The 20,158-nt window shown below is 48.2% G+C and overlaps 1 protein-coding gene across 7 annotated transcripts in view; it reads right to left on the minus strand.

Moving 5' to 3' along the window:
• Positions 1-1,885: 1,885 nt before the first annotated feature.
• The window catches only part of ETS1 (ETS proto-oncogene 1, transcription factor), a 130,755-nt gene continuing 112,482 nt past the window's right edge, over positions 1,886-20,158 (minus strand). For all 7 annotated transcript variants that reach the window (XM_077894145.1, XM_077894147.1, XM_077894144.1 and 4 more), the window contains 2 exons: positions 6,623-6,741; positions 1,886-5,668 (listed from right to left, as the gene is read on the minus strand). In XM_077894145.1, coding sequence (XP_077750271.1) covers positions 5,453-5,668; positions 6,623-6,741 — 335 coding nt within the window. In that variant the 3' untranslated portion in view covers positions 1,886-5,452. The remainder of the gene's footprint in view (positions 5,669-6,622; positions 6,742-20,158) is intronic.

Genomic DNA, 20,158 nt, shown 5'->3' on the forward strand with positions numbered 1-20,158 from the left:
GACTGACTTCCTTCTAGAATCAGGAGATTCGTGTTCAATTTGAGGGGCATCTTACACTCAGTGTCGACCATGGGCCATTGCTACAGAGGAACACCAGTATTCAAAGACCACCCATGACCCTACTGTAGTACACTGTTCCTTGAGCTGCAGAGGTGAGTCCCACGACTGTGGAGGCCAAACTGAACATCTGCGTGGTGCACAATCAGCCCACGGTCTGCCCACATGTAACTTCTCATGTCCATTGCCTGCCTCATTTTACCCAAAGTACAAATCACAAGCCTCTTCCTTTTTAGGTTAAAATAGTTACACCTCATTATACAGGAAACTTCTGCTGTTCCTGTTTTCGTTTCTGTTGTTGTTTGTTTGTGTGGCATGAGTATTATAGTTTGCTCCAAAGCCATGGCAGTGGTGAGCCAGATTAGCCTTAGGCAATTACCTAACCCTACAACCCCGTGAAAGCCTGTCAAATCTACGGGTTTTTGATGACCTGACTCTTCTGAATGATTTCCCCCTTTTCCCTGCATCTCTTTTTATCTTCACCTTACCCTAGTCCCCCAAATCCTCCAGTCGTTCGAGAAGACACTGCCTCTGGCCCAGCTGCCACCACCACAGCTTCAATATGGCGGTCTCGGCAGTATCATTAAGGGAAATCACCAAACTGAGACTTCCCCTCTCAAGTCTAGCTCCTAGTTGGAGAAACAGAGGTAGAGGCTTATTTTTTTCATTCAAGCATATCTTGCTTGTATCTTTTAACCTGTTCAGCATTAAATCAGATCCTTTGGGGGAGAATAGCAGCTTGGCTTACCGAAGGTAAGCTCTCTGACCAAATTCTTGACTAAGGCAGAAACCTATTCTCTGTGCACTGTTTATTCAAGGGGAGATGGCTCAGATGTGGCCTCAGGTTGGCTCAGGAGTTGCGTCTTTGCTTGGGTTTGCAGCTGAAGACTAAAAAATATAAGGACCTCAAGCCATCTTGAGTGAGTCTCCCCGTGAGTGGTGGTAGCTTGGCTGAGATGGAAGATCCAGAGCCACCCACCTCCCTGTCAGCGCCGTCCCGCCGTGGCCAGTCCAGCTCTGTAACCACTAGACCACACAGTCAATGTTCAATGTGCACTCAGCAAACCTCAAGCTCCAGGCTGGGAGAAACAGATTTTCCAAAAACAGAGCTCTCTTTGTGAACAATTCAGCAAAAATTCCCTTTCCAGCTGTGAGTCGGGATTCATGTTGCAAATGCTGGTGTTAATTAAAAACATCCACCTTCTACAGTTTCAACAACAAGAGAAAAGTACCACGCAGGATGTGTTCCTAAGCGCTCCTCCCCAAAGCGCTTATAAATATGATTTTATTTATGACGGGGGCTGCTGGGGGTTCTGACAGATATGAGCATTCCCCATTTTCAGCCTCAATGAAAGAGTCAGGGCCAAGGAGATGAATGTGATCGGGCCAAGTTTTCACAGAGCAAAATTCGTATCGAAAGAAGAAACCAGAATCCTGTTCACGTCCAAAGCATCAACTAAAATGTTCGACTTTCTGTGTTAATACATCAGGAACTTTACTCAGTTGAAATCAAATGTTTATCTGTTGAGTCATTAAAAATTTGCTTCACGTGGCTCTTAGTTCATTCAGACATGAACAAGATGTGGTGTGACGAGGCCAGGAACATTCCACAAAGGATGACACCGCACAGCCAATAATCGGGGCATTGCATTATACTTCCCTGTATTATCATTATAAGTTTATTGGGAAATCTTTATCTGAACTGGTCTTGACACAGTGAGATCAGCAAGACTGAACTGCATTTCCTCCTGTGCTCGTCTCTGGTTGGTGGGTCTGTCCTGCTTTTTCACACATGCACCAGACAGGAAAGAATCGAGCCAAACCCACATTGTTATGAATGAATTTCTTTGTCTTTAATCTCACACAGTTTAAAATACAATATGAAATCAGGCTACAGTATATAAAAAACTCTCCAGCAAAATGATGTGCCAGCATCAGCTACTAAAATAAACAAACAAAAAACTCCCCCATAAGAAATTTTTTTTGCATTTAAAAAAAAAAAACACATAGACACTTACATCGCTACATCTCTAAGCTACCTCAGTTCTGATTTTTAAAAAGCACCTGCTTTTCCTTTTTTTTTCATCTTGCTTTTAAATGTTCAGCTTTTAAAAAATATAAATTATATGAAAATACAAGTTGGAAAATAGTCAAACACAATATAACATCTTTTTCACCCCTATACTTCTCAGCTTAAAAAAAAAAGTATTCTTAAAAAAAGTTCAGTAACTGAGGCAGTATTCCTGATAGAGATAATTTCATTTTAATATATATACTTTATATATGTATATGTATACATATATTTATGGTTCCTTGAAACTTCTTTGGAATGTAGATATGAGTTCAACACATTTATATAGACCCCAACAGAAAGCAGCATGCACAGCATGACTAGAACAGAGAAGGTGTGATTTTCACCATGAAGATTAGGCAGGTTAATGCTCTAAAACCCAGAGTGTTCATCTCCAAAGTGAGGAAAAGCACATCTGATCTTCGAATGCCACCTCCAATCCCCAAAGCCACAAAACCGGGGCTCTGTGTAGGGAAGTCCCTCCCCTGCATGGAGAGGGAAACAAAAGTGACCCTGAACCCGACCACCAAAACCAACATGGGTTAAGGCTTCTCCAGGAAAACAAGGGTTTCATCACTAAACCAGATTCGCCCATCCTTCCTCTGAAGTTAACATGTGTTTTTAAAAAGCATAAATGCAGCAATTCTGCTACATTTCCAGTGTATAAACCACCCACCACTCTTCCTGGGATGGTCTCTGGCCTCTGGACAGAAGGAGAAAAAAAGCATCTGGCCAGATGGACAAAGCTGTCTTCACTAGCGCACTAGCTACAAATACTGAAAATGGCGGACCTAGAGGACAGAGGCCTCTTCGCAAACAAGCAGGATGAGGAGCATGAGGAGGCACTTCCTTATCTCTTATCTGCTACGGAGCTACTGCAGGACTTCGACACACTCACACAAGGGGAGTTCTCAGCATAAATTCCAAAGGAAAGGCTGGTGCACTGAGACAAAGTCATGTTATGCCAGGTTGCGGACAGCAAGCAAGGGCCGATGCCCTGCCTTGGTTCTACTCTTGCCCCCTACTGAAACGTGGAAAGACTTAACCGAAAAACCCAGGTTATTATTTTAGCGGCAGTTCTGCACATCTGCAAGCACATGCGCACGCACACGCACACGCACACACGCACGCCTTGGCCAGTGCCCAACAAAGATCACATAGTCTAAGAGGAAACAATGTAGCCCAACGGTTCCGCCTAACACTCCCTGAGCAGCTCCTAAAATATTTCGAGAGCTTCATTAAGGCATCTGCATCTGGAAGCCAAGTCTGCCTTTGCTTCCCAAGTGGACGCTCCGATGTATCAGAGTGAGCAGACTCATGAACCCCAGAGCTAAGTTCCTGATAAGTCAGGGTCTGCAAGAGGACCCGGGAGTCAAGGATCCACTTTCTCGAAGATTCGCTAGCAGGTAGGTAGTACTTGCAGTCTCTCAGCTGGAGCCCACCTTCAATGTCTCTTCCCCTCTCCCACTGAAGTCCGCGAGAGCTGTCCCTCTGTCAGCAACCTTTTTAATCAGGCATCTATTTGGGGCAGGGGGGCTTGAGTGTATTAGGCACTTTTTCCCACTGGTCATACATTGGTTCCTACCCTCCCCGCCCGGGGAATAAATCCAAACATTTGCAGACCACCCTTCAACACTGCCCCGGTCCTTTCAGCTTGTCGTTGAACTTCGGGAGGGACTAGAAATCTATTCGGATCTCACGGACCACCTCATTTTCTTCACTCAAGCTCCTTTTCTTATGTTTCCTTAGTCCTCATGTCGTTCGCCTCTTCTGCAATCATTCACCCTCACTTACCCTGTGCCAGGAAAACAGATCCAAGCACAGGCCCTCACAGTGTCTGCAATACACAGCCTCACCTGACACCTGACTCCGCTAGCTTCAACTCTTCAAAGGAAAGCCGTGCGCTTCTCTTCCCAAAGACAGCCAAGCCACATTTTACTTCTATGCCACCTTAATTTCCACTGTCCCTAAAACCCAGGATGTCTGAATGGCTTTGTCAGACACCCATCAACTCATGCCATGACCACATTGCTCTTTCACTCACGGGTCGGAAAGCTGTACATTTCTCTCTACTGGGTAACAGGGTAGTGGGGGTGAGGGGGGAAGCAATAAAGGTGGAATGCTGGGAAAAGGAGAAAGTATAGAGTGTTGGTCTGGGATGACATGCATTCAGGACTTACTTCCTAAGACCTGAGGGGTAATGCCCATGCACACAGCGTTTATTCCAAGTCATAAATGTTGCAGGTATAGAACCAACAAAGCAACAAGTCATTCTTCCTCTTTCAATCTCCTTTCTATGACTTCAACAGTGCTCCTACAGCGAGCGTGATCCAAAACCAGGGCTGCAAAATACATTCAGTTCAAAGACTTAATGCTTCTTAGTTCAATGTTAAGTCCAAACCCCGAGAATCCACTAATGACGGGTAAGTAGAGGGGTGTGATCCTTTTTTAAAACCCAGATGAAATTCACATGCACAGGTCCCTTGTGCCCAAGTCAGCGTGATATATTTTTTTCACTTCATATAGAAGTCACATGAATTTGGGATCCCCGATCTCAGTGACAGCACTTTGCATTTCCAGTGGGGTCTATATAAACAGTTTCCTTGCACTTTGACAGAATTCTCAGCCGGCAAATAAAAACAAACTTGCATGATACCGCGATACTGAGACCACCTTAGAGCTTAAGACGATTTTTAAGAAAAAAAAAATACTGGCACAAAATTTAATAAAATAGATTTTAACACAAAAACAGTTTGGGCCCCTCTCCATTGAAGTCCATCTTTGTTTCAAAAGTCGAGTCAAAAGTAAATAGTCCTTGTTTTTTAGTGCATCCCCCACACAAATGTTTTATCCCACCTCCCTCTTTTTTTTTTTTTTTTTTTTTGCCCTCCCAGACCTTAAAACAAAAGCAAGGTAATTGCCTTTCATGGGTCTCATGACTCCTGATGTCTCAATTTCTTTTGCTAATAGATCCATAACTCAAGACACATTTTTTTATGGATGATTTTTAGAAATAATGGTACACATTCGTCTCCTCCTCCCTTAAGCCAGATCCTTCAAGCTTCTAAGAAGACCCTTCTCTCTCTCTCCTGAAAATTTGCTCAAGAATTTCTTGTCCCACCCACCCCACAAGTCCTGGCTCTCTTTTTTTCCAACTGCGCACAATTGATTATAGCTGCAGCTCATTTAGCTCCCACCCCTGAATGTAAAAAAATGAGTTCTGGAAAATTAAAAATAGAATAACAATTAAAAATTAAGAGTCCGACCGACATGGTTGTTCTTCAAAATGTCTCAGCAGAGTTTCCCCGAGCCCTGTGGTGTCCATCACTCGTCGGCATCGGGCTTGACGTCCAGCATGGCGTGGAGTTCCTCAGGCGTGTAGCCCAGGAGGCTCTGCAGGTCACACACAAAGCGGTACACATAGCGTTTACCCGCTGTCTTGTGGATGATGTTTTTGTCATAATAGTAGCGTAGGCCACGGCTCAGTTTCTCATAATTCATCTTAGGTTTGTTTTTCCTTTTTCCCCATCTCCTGGCCACCTGAAATTTAAAAATAAAAAATGAAAAAGAGACAGGGTAAATACCTATGGGATAATCCAAGTACATATGTTTATTTGCCCCCATATCCCGTCATCGTGACCCATGATGTTGTTCAGGTAAGATGGCTTGAGATTCAAGTGGATGGAAGATCTTTTTCTCACCCACTTATTCTGAATTCCAGTTTTCAAAAGAGCTGGGCAAGAATGCTCAAAGTAATGAAAATATATTGACCTTGTGTTTCTATATAATAGAGTTAAGGTGCCTGATAATGGGGGGAAAAAAGATAAGCAACACTATAGACTCTCCTCTTTCCTCATGTTGTTGGTAGGATACCTTCGCTCTGCAAGCATGAAATTTAACGTGAGACAGTGGGGCAGGGCTAAGCTGCAGTCATGCCTGTGTTTCATCAAAGGGAAGAATTTTTTTCTACACCAGAGGATCCTATCTTCTAGTCAGCCAGACCCGAGATGTTGTCTCTCTTGGTCGGTGTTTTCAAATCTGTCGTGCTCAGAATGGGGCAGGGCACAGAGCAACCGCTCCACATGCATTTGTTGAATAAAATCATGAATTAATGAACAGATTGTCCTGGTCTTCCAAGACCTCTTGAATTGTCCGACCCCCTTCTAGATTCACAGGGCCATGGGACCAGGACAAGTGCCAAGTCAGAAAAGGCAACCCGTATTTATGAAGGCTCGCCATGTGCCAGGCATTTCTTATGTATCGTTTCCATGAATCCTGGGAAACAAATGGGCAGTGTAGATATTTTCTCTGTTGTCCAAAGGATGCAACTCAAGTCTCAGGCAGGCTTTGTCACTGGCTCGAGGTCATACAAGGACCAAGGGGCAGAGGTGGGGCTGGAATCCCAGAAAATGTCATCCAGGCCCACATCACCACTTTCCAGAGTTCACTCTCATCCTCCTCCAACACAGGGCTCTCAAGCCACTCCCCTCTTACCTCATCTGGGTCAGAAAGCTTGAACTCCCAGCCATCTCCTGTCCAGCTGATAAAAGACTGACAGGATTTATCAGTGAGTAATTCCAGAAGAAACTGCCACAGCTGGATTGGTCCACTGCCTGGAAACACAAGCCATTGTGAATCATTACACCAGATGCTCAGCACTGCCAGCAATTAATCCCATTATATAGCACTCCTCTTGCCTCCCCTCCAGTCCATCCAGCCCCGAGAGAATGAAGGCAGCACATAGCACAAATGTTGGAGGAGGTGCTATGAGTTCAAAAGGACTGCAAGGTGGAAAACTTCCTACTGGGGAAAAAAAAAACAAAAACACAAAAACCTTACAATATACCCTTGTCTTATCAATATTATTTTGACTGACTCCAAGGTCAGTCCATGTCTGCTGCTATGCAAACCCTAGAAAGAAAATTATTACTAGATGAATCCTCTGGGATATCCTAAGGCAGCACAATCTTTTGTGCCTTCAAGCACTGACTCATTATTTTTGCCTTAACTAGGAATAAAGATAGTAACTAAGGAAGATCTTTGCCAGTTCTAATCTGAAGTCCAACCCCAGAAATGCTTTTCTGTCTTAGAGAGCCTCTGGCCCCTGCTTCGTCAGTGACAAGGATCCCTATGCTGGGGTCATCGAACAAGGACACAGAAGTTAGATATTCTTTCGGTCATAAGGTCATAATACTCTCCACCACCATCCCGTTCCCCACCAGGCCCACTCACAGGCAGGCACCCAAGCTAAGAAAGGAGGACGCCATCACTCTGTAAGGGATTCACCTGCCCCTCCACAAAATCCTCAGAGGTCAGGTGAGGACCGTCTCAGACATCATTTATGGGTTCAGTATATTCTAACTTATGTGCACACACACACAGTTCTCTTGTCTTAGACATCAACACTGCCAAGATCTTAGTTCTGGAAAGCCAGACATACTCTGATCGTCAATTTATCTTATGCTAAAGGATTTATGCTAACAAATTTCCTTTTAAGATAACTTCCTGTTCAGATATGACAATGCTGCCAGTGATTCCTATCTAGTTTATGGGTATAGCCAGAGAAACAAAGATGGGTTCAACAGTCCGTGGTGCTTGTGAGATGTCTACACCATCTCGGAAGCCATCTGGACAGAGCAGGGTTGAGAAAGAGCCAGTCCATGCAGACGTAGGAAGCCAGGCACACTCTAACTCATACAGGAAAACTTGACTTTCTAGAGCTCTAACCTTTAACCTGAGCTTCAGATTTGTCCCATCAAGAGTAAAGTGTGATTCAATGGGAGACCAGCTTTTTTAAATCTAAACACACACACACACACACACACACACACAAATCAAATAAATAAATAAATAAATAAATAAATCTAAAACCAGAAATGTTCTTTACAATCTAGAGGGGTGATCTCTTGTTAGAGCTTATACTTCTACAAGGTACGTTCACATGCATCATTTTGCTGACTCCTAAAATCCACACCCTGGACCTCTCTATAGGCAAAGCACAACTGGTCTTACTCTTTCCATTCTATTAAAGCAGGAAAAGAAAAAAACGATGTGATTTTGCACCAGGGCACAGTGAGAAAGTGGTGGTGCTGGCTCTAGTGCCCAGGCCTTCAGGATCCAAGCACCCGGGCCATAGGCACCGACGTGGATATGCGACTGTCTGCTGGAGGAGATTCTCCGTATCCTCCTCCCCACAGTCCAAGCTAAATATGGAAGATGAAATAGCTCTACCTTATTTGCTGGGAATGCACCTTGAGCACCTTAAAACCATCCTGTAAGAAATACCTTATGCATACTCTAGAATAAAATGATTTAGTGGTGAGGTGGGCACTTGACGGGATGAGTACTGGGTGTTATTCTTTATGTTGGCAAATCGAACACCAATAAAAAATAAATTTATTTAAAAAAATGATTCAGTGGATCCTACAAAATAATATTCAAAGAAACAGCCCAGACCGTTCACCGGGAAAGCTCTACCCTCTTCCGTTTCACCCCCTGTTAAAACACCATTTCGCATACAACTCAGGCACATTTGCAGATTTGTTGGGAGTTGAGTTAACTTTGCCAGCCACTACTGCCCGGCTCGGCTCACTGGATGAAACGTGACCCTACGTGAGGAATCCGTTGAGAAGCCGTCCTGGATGGGCAGGCTAAGTACACGTCTCTACTAAGAAATGCTATGGAATTTCAGGTAGCAAAGAAACTCAGAAAAAAGCAGTTGTAACAACCCTTGCCAAAGTCCAGATTTCCTGAGGCGGCGCAAAATGACTCTACCCCAGAGGACATTGCTGTCTTAATATTATTCTCAAGAGAGATATGACAAAGAAAAGTCAACTACTCAAACTATGGGAATGGGCCCTGGAGTCTACAGTCCTCTCCTGGGCCAAGGCCACAGACTGGAGACCTAAGACAGGGCAGTTGCTTTAAGACCCCAGACAGGGACTCCTGGTGGCTCCGTGGTTGAGCATCTACCTTTGGCTCAGGGTATGATCCCAGGGTGCTGGGATTGAATCCCGCATCTGGCTCCCCACAGAGAATCTGCTTCTCTCTCTCTCTCTCTCTCTCAATCTGTGTCTCTCATGAATAAATACATAAAAACTTAAAAAAAAAAAAAAGGCCCCAGACAAAGAAAAAAGCAAACAAAAGTTGGGAGTTGTGTACTTACTATGCACCAGACACTGCGTGGGATGCTTTATATTCATCCCATTTATTCCTAAAGATAACTCCAGGGAGTAGATTATCAAATTTGCTTTTACAATTTTTTTATTAAAATATTTTATTTATTCATAGAGACACAGAGAGAGAGAGAGAGAAAGGGAGAGAGAGAGAGAGAGAGGCAGAGACAGAAGCAGGCTCCATGCAGGGAGCCCAACGTGGGACTCGAACCCGGGCCTCTAGGATCACACCCCGGGCTGCAGGCGGCACTAAACCACTGCGCCACTGGGGCTGCCCTGCTTTCACCATTTTTACAACAGATAAAACTGAGGTACTGTGTCCCTTGTGTCCACTGGCCTCGTCCAAGGCCACTAAGGAGTAAAATGGCCATTGAGTGGAGCCCAGGCAGTCTGACCCCCAAGCCCTTCATCTTCACGCTGCTTTGTCCTGGAAGCTGGCCTCCCAACAGCCTGGCTGGCTGAGGGGAGCCAATGGGTAAAAGGACCAAGTTTTTTTTTTTTTTTTTTTTTTTTTTTTTTTTTTTTAAAGCATCTCTTTTTCACTTGTCACAGCAGACTCAGGACACTGTATGGCCAACGGTTCTCCTGACCATCCGACCACTGGTGACCTTGTGGTTCATCTCCACAGGTGACCTTTCCAGCCCAACAGGTCAGTCCCCTCGTGGCTGTTAGGCTGTAATTTCACTCTTCTCCCTCCCACTATCTACCTTCAAACCTCTTTCCCACTATTCATCTTCACATCCCTTTGGAGAGCGGAGGGCTAGTCACACCAAGCTGCGGGAGAGGAAGGAAGGACAGATCGGGATCCTTCCGCCCAGGCACATCCTGGTCATTGGCGGGGAGCAGCAGCCACATTCCAGGCCCCCAAGAGAAAGGCCCAAGAACGCCTCCCAGTCCCTGGCCCTTGAGACGGGGCAGCCAGAAAGTGCAAAGCGGGGAGTTTAAGTCCCGTCGCTGGCAGCAGCTCCCAGAGGCAGGGACGACGGACAGGACTACCCTTGCTGTTTCTCCTGCCCGGTGCCACGGCCCGAACGGACACGTCGCAGGCCTGTGTGTGATCCGTGTCTGCCTGTGGGGCCGGGTGGTGGGGCGGCGGCGGCAGGGTGAATTCTTGTCGTCTGTGGGTTTGTTTGTTTGTTTTCCCCATGGTGAATCTTCCTCTGTTCATAAGGAACATAAAACTGTGAAACTTGGGAACTAGGAGCCCAGATCGTGGGTGAGGTGCTCTCAAACTTCTTTTTTTCCTATTTACACCGCAGGCAAGAGGGAGCCTAAATAGGAAAACCAGATGCCTAACAAAAGCATACGGACTTTAATGGGGAGAAATGTCTCTGGTCAGCTTCACAACAAGCAAAGGCAAAACACGGTGATGTCAGCTCAAGTCTCCTTCCCCCGATTCTGGAAGACAGATCCTGTGAACCCACCCCTGCTGACAGGCACACACAGGGCTCCTGCCATGGGTCTCCTAAGGGGCTGTTCAGCCTTCAGAAGGCTTGCGTGTGGCACCAAATGAAAGGAGCCCGTGAGATCCACCCCCAAAGATTCCTCTTTCTTGAGGACTCTTTTTTTTTTTTTTTAAGATTTTATTTATTTATCCATGACAGATACACAGAGAGAGGCAGAGACACAGGCAGAGGGGGAAGCAGGCTCCCTGCAAGGAGCCCGATGCAGGACTCGATCCCGGGACCCCGGGGTCACACCCTGAGCAGAAGGCAGACGCTCCACCACTGAGCCACCCAGGGGTCCCCCCTTTTGCAGACTGCCCTTTGGGTTATGGGGAGCCATAAATAGGAAGGACGCAAATTATTGTCGCGGTTGCAAACGCCAGGTCAGGGCGCACATTCTGGGTCCGGGGTAGGTCCATCCCCTGGACGGACTCGTGGACAGTCAGTCTTACACTTGCTTCCACAACCAGGTGTCACGTTCACTTCAGGTCTGGGCAGGGATACGAGGGCCACCTGATGGAAGCACACAGCTGGGAGGCAGCTCCAGGACTGGATGTACACTGGCGACCCGTATCTGGGCCATGGGCACTTCTTAAGGCCCAGACTTGCTGAACCAAGGGAATGAGGCTGGTGCTCCCAGTCACAGACTCTCCCAGAGGACATTTCTGGATTGCCTCGGGTAGCTCTGCCCAAATCCCTGGGGCTGCATCTCTTGCCCTTGCTTCACCATATCCTAAAACCCTAAAGCCTCTTCCTCCTTCTCCCTGTACCCAGCCCCACCCACCCACCCAACTGGACGGTGCTCCCAGTGACCTCTGTCCCAGGGAGCAGAGAATGGTACTAAGAATAGTGCCAGTCATGGGAAGGGGGAGTTCGCATACTCAGTGTGACTCACAATGGTGTGCCTGTCTGGGGGCCCCAAGGCAGTCAACGGCGTCCTTCACCATGCTGCCCCGGGGTGTCACACATCAGGAATCCGGTGGCATCACTGGGAAACTATGCTTCTCAAGTAGAAACTCTCAGCCACAACAACAGAGGGGTCCCTGTTAGAAGGGAGTCTCTCTCCCCAGAAGTGCAGGAGGGAGGGCACCACACACACACACACACACACACACACACACTGGCTGGGCCTCCAGCTCCTCGCTGGCTGCAGCAGGGGGATTTCCTCTGACTGCTTTGTTCTCCTCAGCTTCTGGGTAAGAGGAAAGTTCTTAGTACAACACTGGCAGTTCTGATTTGAAGAACGTGACGAAACCTTAGAAGCAAGAGTATCAGGTGGGGACCCTCAAGGCACTTCAAATCCAAGGTGTCAGTCTCATTTATTTTTAAAGATCTTATTTATTTATTCATGAGAGACACAGAGAGAGAGGCAGAGACACAGGCAGAGAGAGAAGCAGGCTCCCTGCAGGGAGCCCGATGTGGGACTCGATCCCAGGTCTCCAGGATCAGGCCCTGGGCTGAAGGCAGATGTTCAACCACTGAGCCACCCAGGTGCCCTAGTCTCATTTTTTTTTTTTTTTAAGGCAAAGCTTCAAGTAAATTCCTACTCATCTGGGTGATGCTTTAGGTCCCCTCTCCTCATCCAGGAACTAGAAGGCCCGTCATCTATCCTGATGAGGGTCGGTTATTTAAAATCCCCTGCTGCCCAGCTGCTGCGGTTGTTATTGTTTCCTTACTCTGAGTCTAAGAAGTGAACAAGTTCAATACATGGAAAGAGGCGCGGACAAAAATCCTAGTAAGAGCCTCCTGGCAATCATACTTTCCGTTGGACAGCCTGTCGGGTGTCTTCTCATTTTCTAGGCCATGGCCATGGACTCACTGCTGGTGAACAGGGTGCAGGACTGCACTTCAATTTTTCTTTTTCATTTCAACAGCAAGACCTCACCTGGTCATCGGTGCCCCAGCATGAGGCTAACATGTGAGAGCTGAATTCCATGCAGACGGAGGTCAGCACGGGCCAGTCGCGCTCTCCGGGAGCCTTCTCTTGGGGTACGCCTACCGAGACCAGCCTGAGGGTGTGTCTGCCCTGTGCCCATCTCTCTTATCACTAGTATATATGCTCTCCAGGGCAGAGGGGGTGTTTTTGCCGGGGTGCAATCCAAAGCCTAGGTGGGGGTCTCCCCAACAGATACCAACAACCTAAAGGCGACTTGCTGTCGAATGACGCCAGTTGTTAGCTCCTTGCGCGCACAGGCTACATCTTTCTGACACCTCTTTTCTTGGTGGCAGGTATGGTGTTTGGGACAAGTGCTCAGTAAACATTTACAGGCTCGTACAGCTGAAGCACTCGTCCTCCGCAGGAAGGTGTAAGGATCTGAAAGGCTACCCCAGCTGCTTCTCTCTATTAAACCCTATCTGGGACTAATCAACATGAGTGACTCCCAGGCTGTTGGATCAACACGTTCCCCAAAATAAAAACGCCCACACCACCTGTCCTTTGGGGATTCATTTGCTACTTTGAGAAGTTAATCTCTTCAGCTTGACTCTAAAAGTCAAATCAAATATCTCAGTGTGGGCAGGACACCACATTTATTTTAACCTATGAAACTCTCATGGTTGGTCACCCTTGCAACAGGGTAGACTCTGCTCTAAGAGCACACATCTGGCAGGTGGTCCTAAACCAGAGGAACGGGGCCTTGACTGGCCCCTCCCTTCCACCCAGGTGTCTCTACCCACAGCCAAACGATGATGGCAAAAACAGAACACCCAAATCCAGAAATGACCCATCTGTTCACAAATCTATCTTCCCCTCCTGCCACTGCAAAGGTGCCCACCGCTGGTGGTACAGGGGGTGACCCCAGAGTCTAGGAAGCATCACGCCCTTCCTGTCAACCCCCTTCTAAACGATCATTCACAAAAGATCTATTTCCACTAAGTCCTTATGAAACAAAGTTGGGTGACGACCAGGAAACATCCTGATGAGTTCTTGCCCTCCTTCTCCTGACAGGTGCTTGCCCTCTGAACCAAACTCCACCCGAAGCTGCAAAGCTCTTTTGCCTGAGAATGAATAACTAACTACTGCATGGTTTGGCCACCAAAGCACTGGTGGTCTTTTCAAAGACTTTTAAAAGAAAAGGAGGGACAGAGATTGCTTGATATTTTGGCTTGGGTTTACCTCTGTAGGTACCTTTTCCCCATTTCTTCTGAGTTATGCCCTTCCTTTGACTCGACCCCAACCCGATGTCCTCTCATCTCCAACATGATCTAAATATGGTACGTTCCATAACTAGTCAACAATGCCTCGGCTCAATGAATCACATGGTCCATCAGGAAGTTCCTGTATCAATCGCTAACAACTCAAGGACCAGCAGTTGGGGATACAGGTTCTAAAAATTCAACACACGGCCACAAAGAATACTATCTGACGGGTCCCCGGAGAACACCCTCCATGAACATAATGGACAATGACTTCATGAACTTGCATTTATTTATTGCTCAAAAGAGCCAGTAGCTCACAATGGAAGCAAGACAGAAAACAGCTCTCGAATCAATTAAAACCAGCCTTTGATGTCAAGTCCGTGTCTCTGGCACGTTAGAGCAAAAGAAAGGAGAAAGAAATTAAAAAAAAAAAAAAAAAAAAAAAAAAACGCTGAAAACAAACCAACATGTCAAGTGGTAGAAAACTGAGAGATGAGAGCGGACGGTACCCTAAGAAATCAAAAAATATATACGCCCAAGGAGTGCCCCAGGTGGGGAGGTCAAGCATCTAGCACTTTGATCCCACTTCCTCCCTGATTCGCTGCACGATCTTGCACAACTAATTTAACCTCTCTGGGCTTTAGTGTTCCTGTCCCTAAAACGGAAATAGTTATCCTTGCTCCTCCCTACTTGATAGAAATGTAAACTGAGTCCCTGTTATCAAAAAGAATACATAAATATAAATTTATACACACATACACGTATATAGAGAGGCAACCACAGCGTCCAATATCTGGGAAACAATATCAAATACAACAATGGGATTGAACAGAAGAACGAAACAACAGAAAATGTATTTTCAAAAGCAGAGTTTTCAAAGAAAGACAGATTGAAAGGATGACATTTTTTAAAAATTAAACATAGCGAAAGCACTAGATAAAATTCAATTATTCTTCCAAGAATTAAATTGGCCTTTTAACATGGCAACTTCGGAAAGGGATAAAGTTGCAGGTTAAAAGAAAGGTTAAAGTCTATAACTGCGACATTTAAAAAAAAAAAGAATACTGTACATGAGAAGGACCAGTGCAGATTTGTGATAGTCAGGGATAACTCTGTGAAGTTCTTGCTCTGATTCAAAGTAGGTATGCACAAAAAAGAACAGATGCAAACTGCTTTGCAAGTGAAAGTATCACAGACATTTACGGTTTGGGGAAATCTTGGCCACAGACAGACTTAGATCCTCTTTCCCCCAATGTGCTTTTTCTCCCTAATCATTTATGCTCCTCACAAAGCCTACTCCACTAATTATTATGTAGGGCCGACCCAGCAGGGATTCAGCAGCAGAGCTCACAAAGGTCGGGCCTGGAGTCTGGGCCTAGGGACACATCCCACAGCACGACCCGGAGGGAAAGCAGAAAGTCCCGTCCAGCTAATCGATGTCCAGGACAGGCCGGGCCACGAGCCCAGGCTGCCCCACCTGGAACAGGTGTACTTGAGCCTCCACTCCCATCCCTGCCCCAGCCAGCCTGTGCTGGTCCTGAGAACAAGAGGGTTACACGCGTTTAGTGAGCCTATGGAGGAAAGACCCTTGTTTTCACTTGGGCTCCTGCACCTGCAGGTGCTCAAGTACACCTGTGTGGGGGTGGAGGGAGAAAGGAGACTGGTCGTCTCTTAAAGGGGCAGCCTGGATTCAAATGCAGCCACCTCTTGCCTCCCAACCCAAGGGCTCTGGGGAACCATACTCAAGCTACCACTCAGCCTCGGACAGAGAGCTGGGGAAGCTCGTGTCAGGAAGTGGGTTCTTTAGAGCTTTTCCTTCTGATGTCTTCTAGGTAACTGACTGTTTTAAGAAGTCACCAGAAATGGGTTAGGTTTGGATTTGAGGGTATGGGGTGAAATTTTGTTAGAAACCAGAGAAATGCGTTTTCAAGCCAATGCAGAGGTCTATAGAAACTGCCTCCCGAGGATGATGTATCTAGGTAACAGGAAGAAAGAAAGATATGTGCGCTGATTAGGATCAGAAAGTAGAATCTGGGGATTCTGAAGCCTGTCCTTCCTCTCCGTAGGCTGAGTGCAGGCTCTGGAATTTATTTTGTCCTAGCAGTGACGCTGCCCCTGTGGATCAGGGATGCGGGAAGGGACGAGCGAAGTCTTGGGGAGGTGAGCTACATCCCCATCAGGGCATTGAAGTTTTCCAGCCGTCATCCGGAAAATAATTTCTGAACGCCCCTCAAATGTAAGGCGAGGTAGCCAGACTGGGTGGGATGACAAACAGAACGTGAGCGACAGCCAAAGAGGCAGCAGAAAAAAACACGTTTTGTTCCACCATCGTGCAGAGAGCTGAGCATGTCCTACCTACGCCTGGCTTTTAAAGAAGAAAGGACCGAGAGCTTAGCCTTGAGAGGCCTTTAGAAGAACCTGCACCCACCTCGCCTCTGAACGTCAAACACCTCCACAGAGCTGCGCCCTGCGAGCACCTCTCCAGCCAAGAGCGTCCCAACCTCCCGGCGAAGTATGAACTTTCACATTCACTCACCTTAGGAGAACTTTCACTCTTGTGATTCTCAGGGAGAGGTGAGTCACACGCAAGACAATGCCATTTGCCTTGTTACAGTCGACAATAGGCACCGAGCTCTGAGGCCTGTCACCAGCCCCCAGGAGCACGGGGACTGGGGTCTTGAGCTCTGCTGGACAACTAGCCAGACAGAAAAGCCGGGCTGGCCTCTCTGACAAGCCCCGTCCATCCGTCGGGTCTGACGGGACGGTCACCCGAGCTGTGGCAGCCACGACAAGGTGCTACTCAGACCTCCTGCTGCAGGAGGAGGCTCTCCTCCACTGGGCACCCTTGACCTGGGGATGCCCCGGGGGCCTGGACAAACCTTTCTCGGAACCGAGCAGCAGGTGGAGGCTCTTCCCCATTCAGATTCTCCTTCCCTCTTCCTTTTCCAGGTGACGGACCTGCGGCAGGGCCTCGGGGCTCCCCTGCCTGCCCTTCACAGATCTCCCTCACACCCCAGTAATATTTCTCGCCCGTCTCACCACATCGTGCCACCTGCGTCTTAGCAGACCCAAAATAACACACCAACATGTCCACTGAAAGTGATGATTTTCCTACTACTTGTCTGACATTGTGAAAAGCTCTGAACGGTATCTTCCTTGTGGTTTTCTGTTGGGACTTTGGGCTAGACCCTTCCCCCCCGCCCCCCGAACCTTGAGTCCCTCGTTTGTACAATGAGAATAACCGATCCTACCTCATGAGGTTGTTGGCGACAGTTTAAAAAAAAAAAAAAAAGTAAATGAAAGAGGCTGGGGCATAGCAAGAGCCTAACACACATGTGGGGTGAGCAGAAATAGCTGAAATGACCTAATCTGATGTTAAATGTCTTCTGGGCCCTAAGTCACTGCCACGGGTGACTGCAATCCTCTAAATAAAATACACGGTCCCCTGACCTCAAGAAATATAAATACGGAATTATATCGGAGGGGCACCTGGCTGGCTCAGTCAGTTAAGCGTCTGCCTTCAGGTCAGGTCATGATCCTGGGGTCCTGGGATTGAACCCCGAGTGGGCTCCCCGCTTCTCCCTCTCCCTCTGCCTCTCCCCCCGCCGCTCATGCTCTATCTCTCTCTCTCTCTCTCAAATATATAAAATAAATAAATAAAATCTTTATTAAAAAAGAATTAGGGGCAGCCAAGGTAGCTCAGCGGTTCAGCGCCGCCTTCGGCCCAGGGCGTGATCCTGGAGACCCGGGATCGAGTCCCACGTCGGGCTCCCTGCATGGAGCCTGCTTCTCCCTCTGCCTGTGTCTCTGCTTCTCTCTTTCTCTCTCTTTCTCTCTTTGTGTGACTCTCATGAATAAATAAATAAAATTTAAAAAAAAAAAAGAATTACATTGGATGGATGGAGGTTGGAGAATATGGAAGCGTGGTACCAACCAGCACTTGAGAGGGCTTGCGGTGGCCTAGCGGGGGTCCTAGGTGCTTTCTGCAACACCCCGAGATGGTACGTGCTAGTGTTAGCGTGTCGCCGATAGGGACACTGAGGCACAGTGACATCCGCTTGCCTGAGGTTGCACACAGTCAGCGGCAGAGCGGGGACACACTCAGGCCTGGGCTCCCGCAGGGGCCCCTCAGGCCTCAAGGCCTCCGGCTCGGCTGCTCCCCCCGGACTCCCGGGGGGCAGCCCCCCAAGCTGCAGGCGGCGTGAGGATGGCCGCAGAGAGGACGGAGACGACGGCCGGGGCCCCAGCGTGGGGCGGGCCACCGGGGGGGAAGGAGGGCGACGCGGGGGCCTGGGCGCAGCCCGTGGGAGCCGTCCACGGCCGGCGGGGCACAGGGACCAGGTCCAGAGGCCGCGGCGGAAACACTGGGCTTCGAAGGCACGACAGGTGGGGTGTCGAACTGGAGACAGAGCTGAGTTCCAGAACCGTCACCACCCAGGTCCATCGCATGCAGTTAGGTCTTGTTCCAGGAACAGCGACCCCCACACGGTGAGGCCTCGGGGTCCCTGCCACCCCGAGCCCACGCGTCCACGCGGCCCCGATCGCTGGAAGCAGAGCCAGCAGCGGAGTTGGGTGGGGGGACGGCCCTCCCGGCACTGCTGCCCCCCAGCCCGGCGGCTGCTTCCCTCCCCAACGGCCGCTGGACGCAGGCGCCTCCTTTTCCATAGTTTTTAAAAGACATTTCGAAAAAGGAAAATGAACAGTGAGGCCGAATCCGGCCACTCGTGATCTCTTTCTCCTCGCGGCAGAGGGGCAGGAAGGGTCCCCAAGGCCGTCAGGAGGCAGAAACCGGGGCAGCGCCCACCCGGCCAGTGCTAAGTGCCCAAGAGCCTGCCCCCCCCCGCTCCACGCCATCTCCCCACCAGCCTCTCCCCAGGGAGATGCCCCCAAACCATCCCACGCCCCCGCCCCCTACCCAGGACCCACAGCCAAACACAGCACCCAGAATGGGAATCCGCGCAGCGTCCGAGGTGCTGGCGGGCAGCAAGGTCCCGCTTAGGCCCAGGGCTCAGCCTGGCTTCCTGCAACCTGCGGGTCACAGGGCATCGGAGCCAGAAAGGGGAGCCCTCCTCTGTTGCTGCCCTCCTCCTCTCTAGGTCTCGTCCTCCTGCCCAGTCAACTGCTACCTAAGGATGCTCTCTATGGAGACCGTGGTGGCCAGCCCCAGCTTTGCCTGCCCCCAAGAACCTCGGGGCCCGTGGAAAAGGCAGCAAGCACCCCAAACGGGGACCAGGGTTCTGTGTTCAGGCCAATGAGTTCTTTCTTCTCGACTTTGGTCAATTCACACTCTCTTAAACTGACAGCATTTATAGGCAGACACTAGATTCCAGCGCTTGGCTTGGGTAGTAATCCTCCCTTGGCCCCCAAATTAAAGAGCCCTATGCTTCTTTAAGAACATAGGCACCTGGGTTTAGGATTTTAGAACTCTCTGCACAAACTGATGCTGCACTATAAACTTACTCTGGTGACCCCTCTCCCCTTTCCTTATCAGTAATGAAGACTCGTACCAAAAGCTCCCTCAGCTGCTATTTGTACCTGAGTACCTTGAGACTTTTTTTTTTGCAACCCAGTTTTCCTTCAGAAAACTGTGATTTCAGGTAACGCTGCCAAATCTCAGGTTTCATTCTGAATTGAAGGGCTTTGAAGCACTTCCTTTGCAATGAAGCTGTTTATTTTCAAAAACATGTTTTAGCAGTAGCTCTGGGTTACTGAAGCCTAAAACTTAACTACAAGCCAGAACTCCAAGGTTCTGGGTTTAGCCCAGGGACTTTCTTCCTATAGAACCTCAGACTGGCTCTAGAGCCACCTGTTATGGGGCAAGATTTCTTTCAGGCCAGAAGCAATTTGAGAGGACCTACAGGGAATGTGTGGGGCTTCTTTATCTACAAGACTAGCACTCGTGTGTGTGTGTGTGTGTGTGTGTGTGTGTGATGCTTCATGCAAAAGTATTTGAAAGGTGAATTCCAGATAACCCAAATTTAGCCATAAGGAAAATGAGGGACTGTATTTTCACAAATCTGCACAGCACTGGAAGACCAAATTCCCTGACAGTTAATTGATGGCTTTGGGCTTAGCCCTTTTCAGGCTTCAGGATGAAAAAGAGATCACCTCATTGAGGATTTTGCAACTCTAGGTGGGGACATACTCAGGCATTGGACAACAATAGCCTTACCACCAGGCCCGCCTCAAGAAGAGTTGCAGAAGTGATAGAAACAGATGCCTTATCTGTGGCAATGCCTTATCTGTCTGGCAATCTGGAATGAAGTTCTATG

This window comes from Canis aureus, chromosome 3 (assembly GCF_053574225.1).
Source record: "Canis aureus isolate CA01 chromosome 3, VMU_Caureus_v.1.0, whole genome shotgun sequence".
Lineage (NCBI taxonomy): Eukaryota > Metazoa > Chordata > Mammalia > Carnivora > Canidae > Canis > Canis aureus.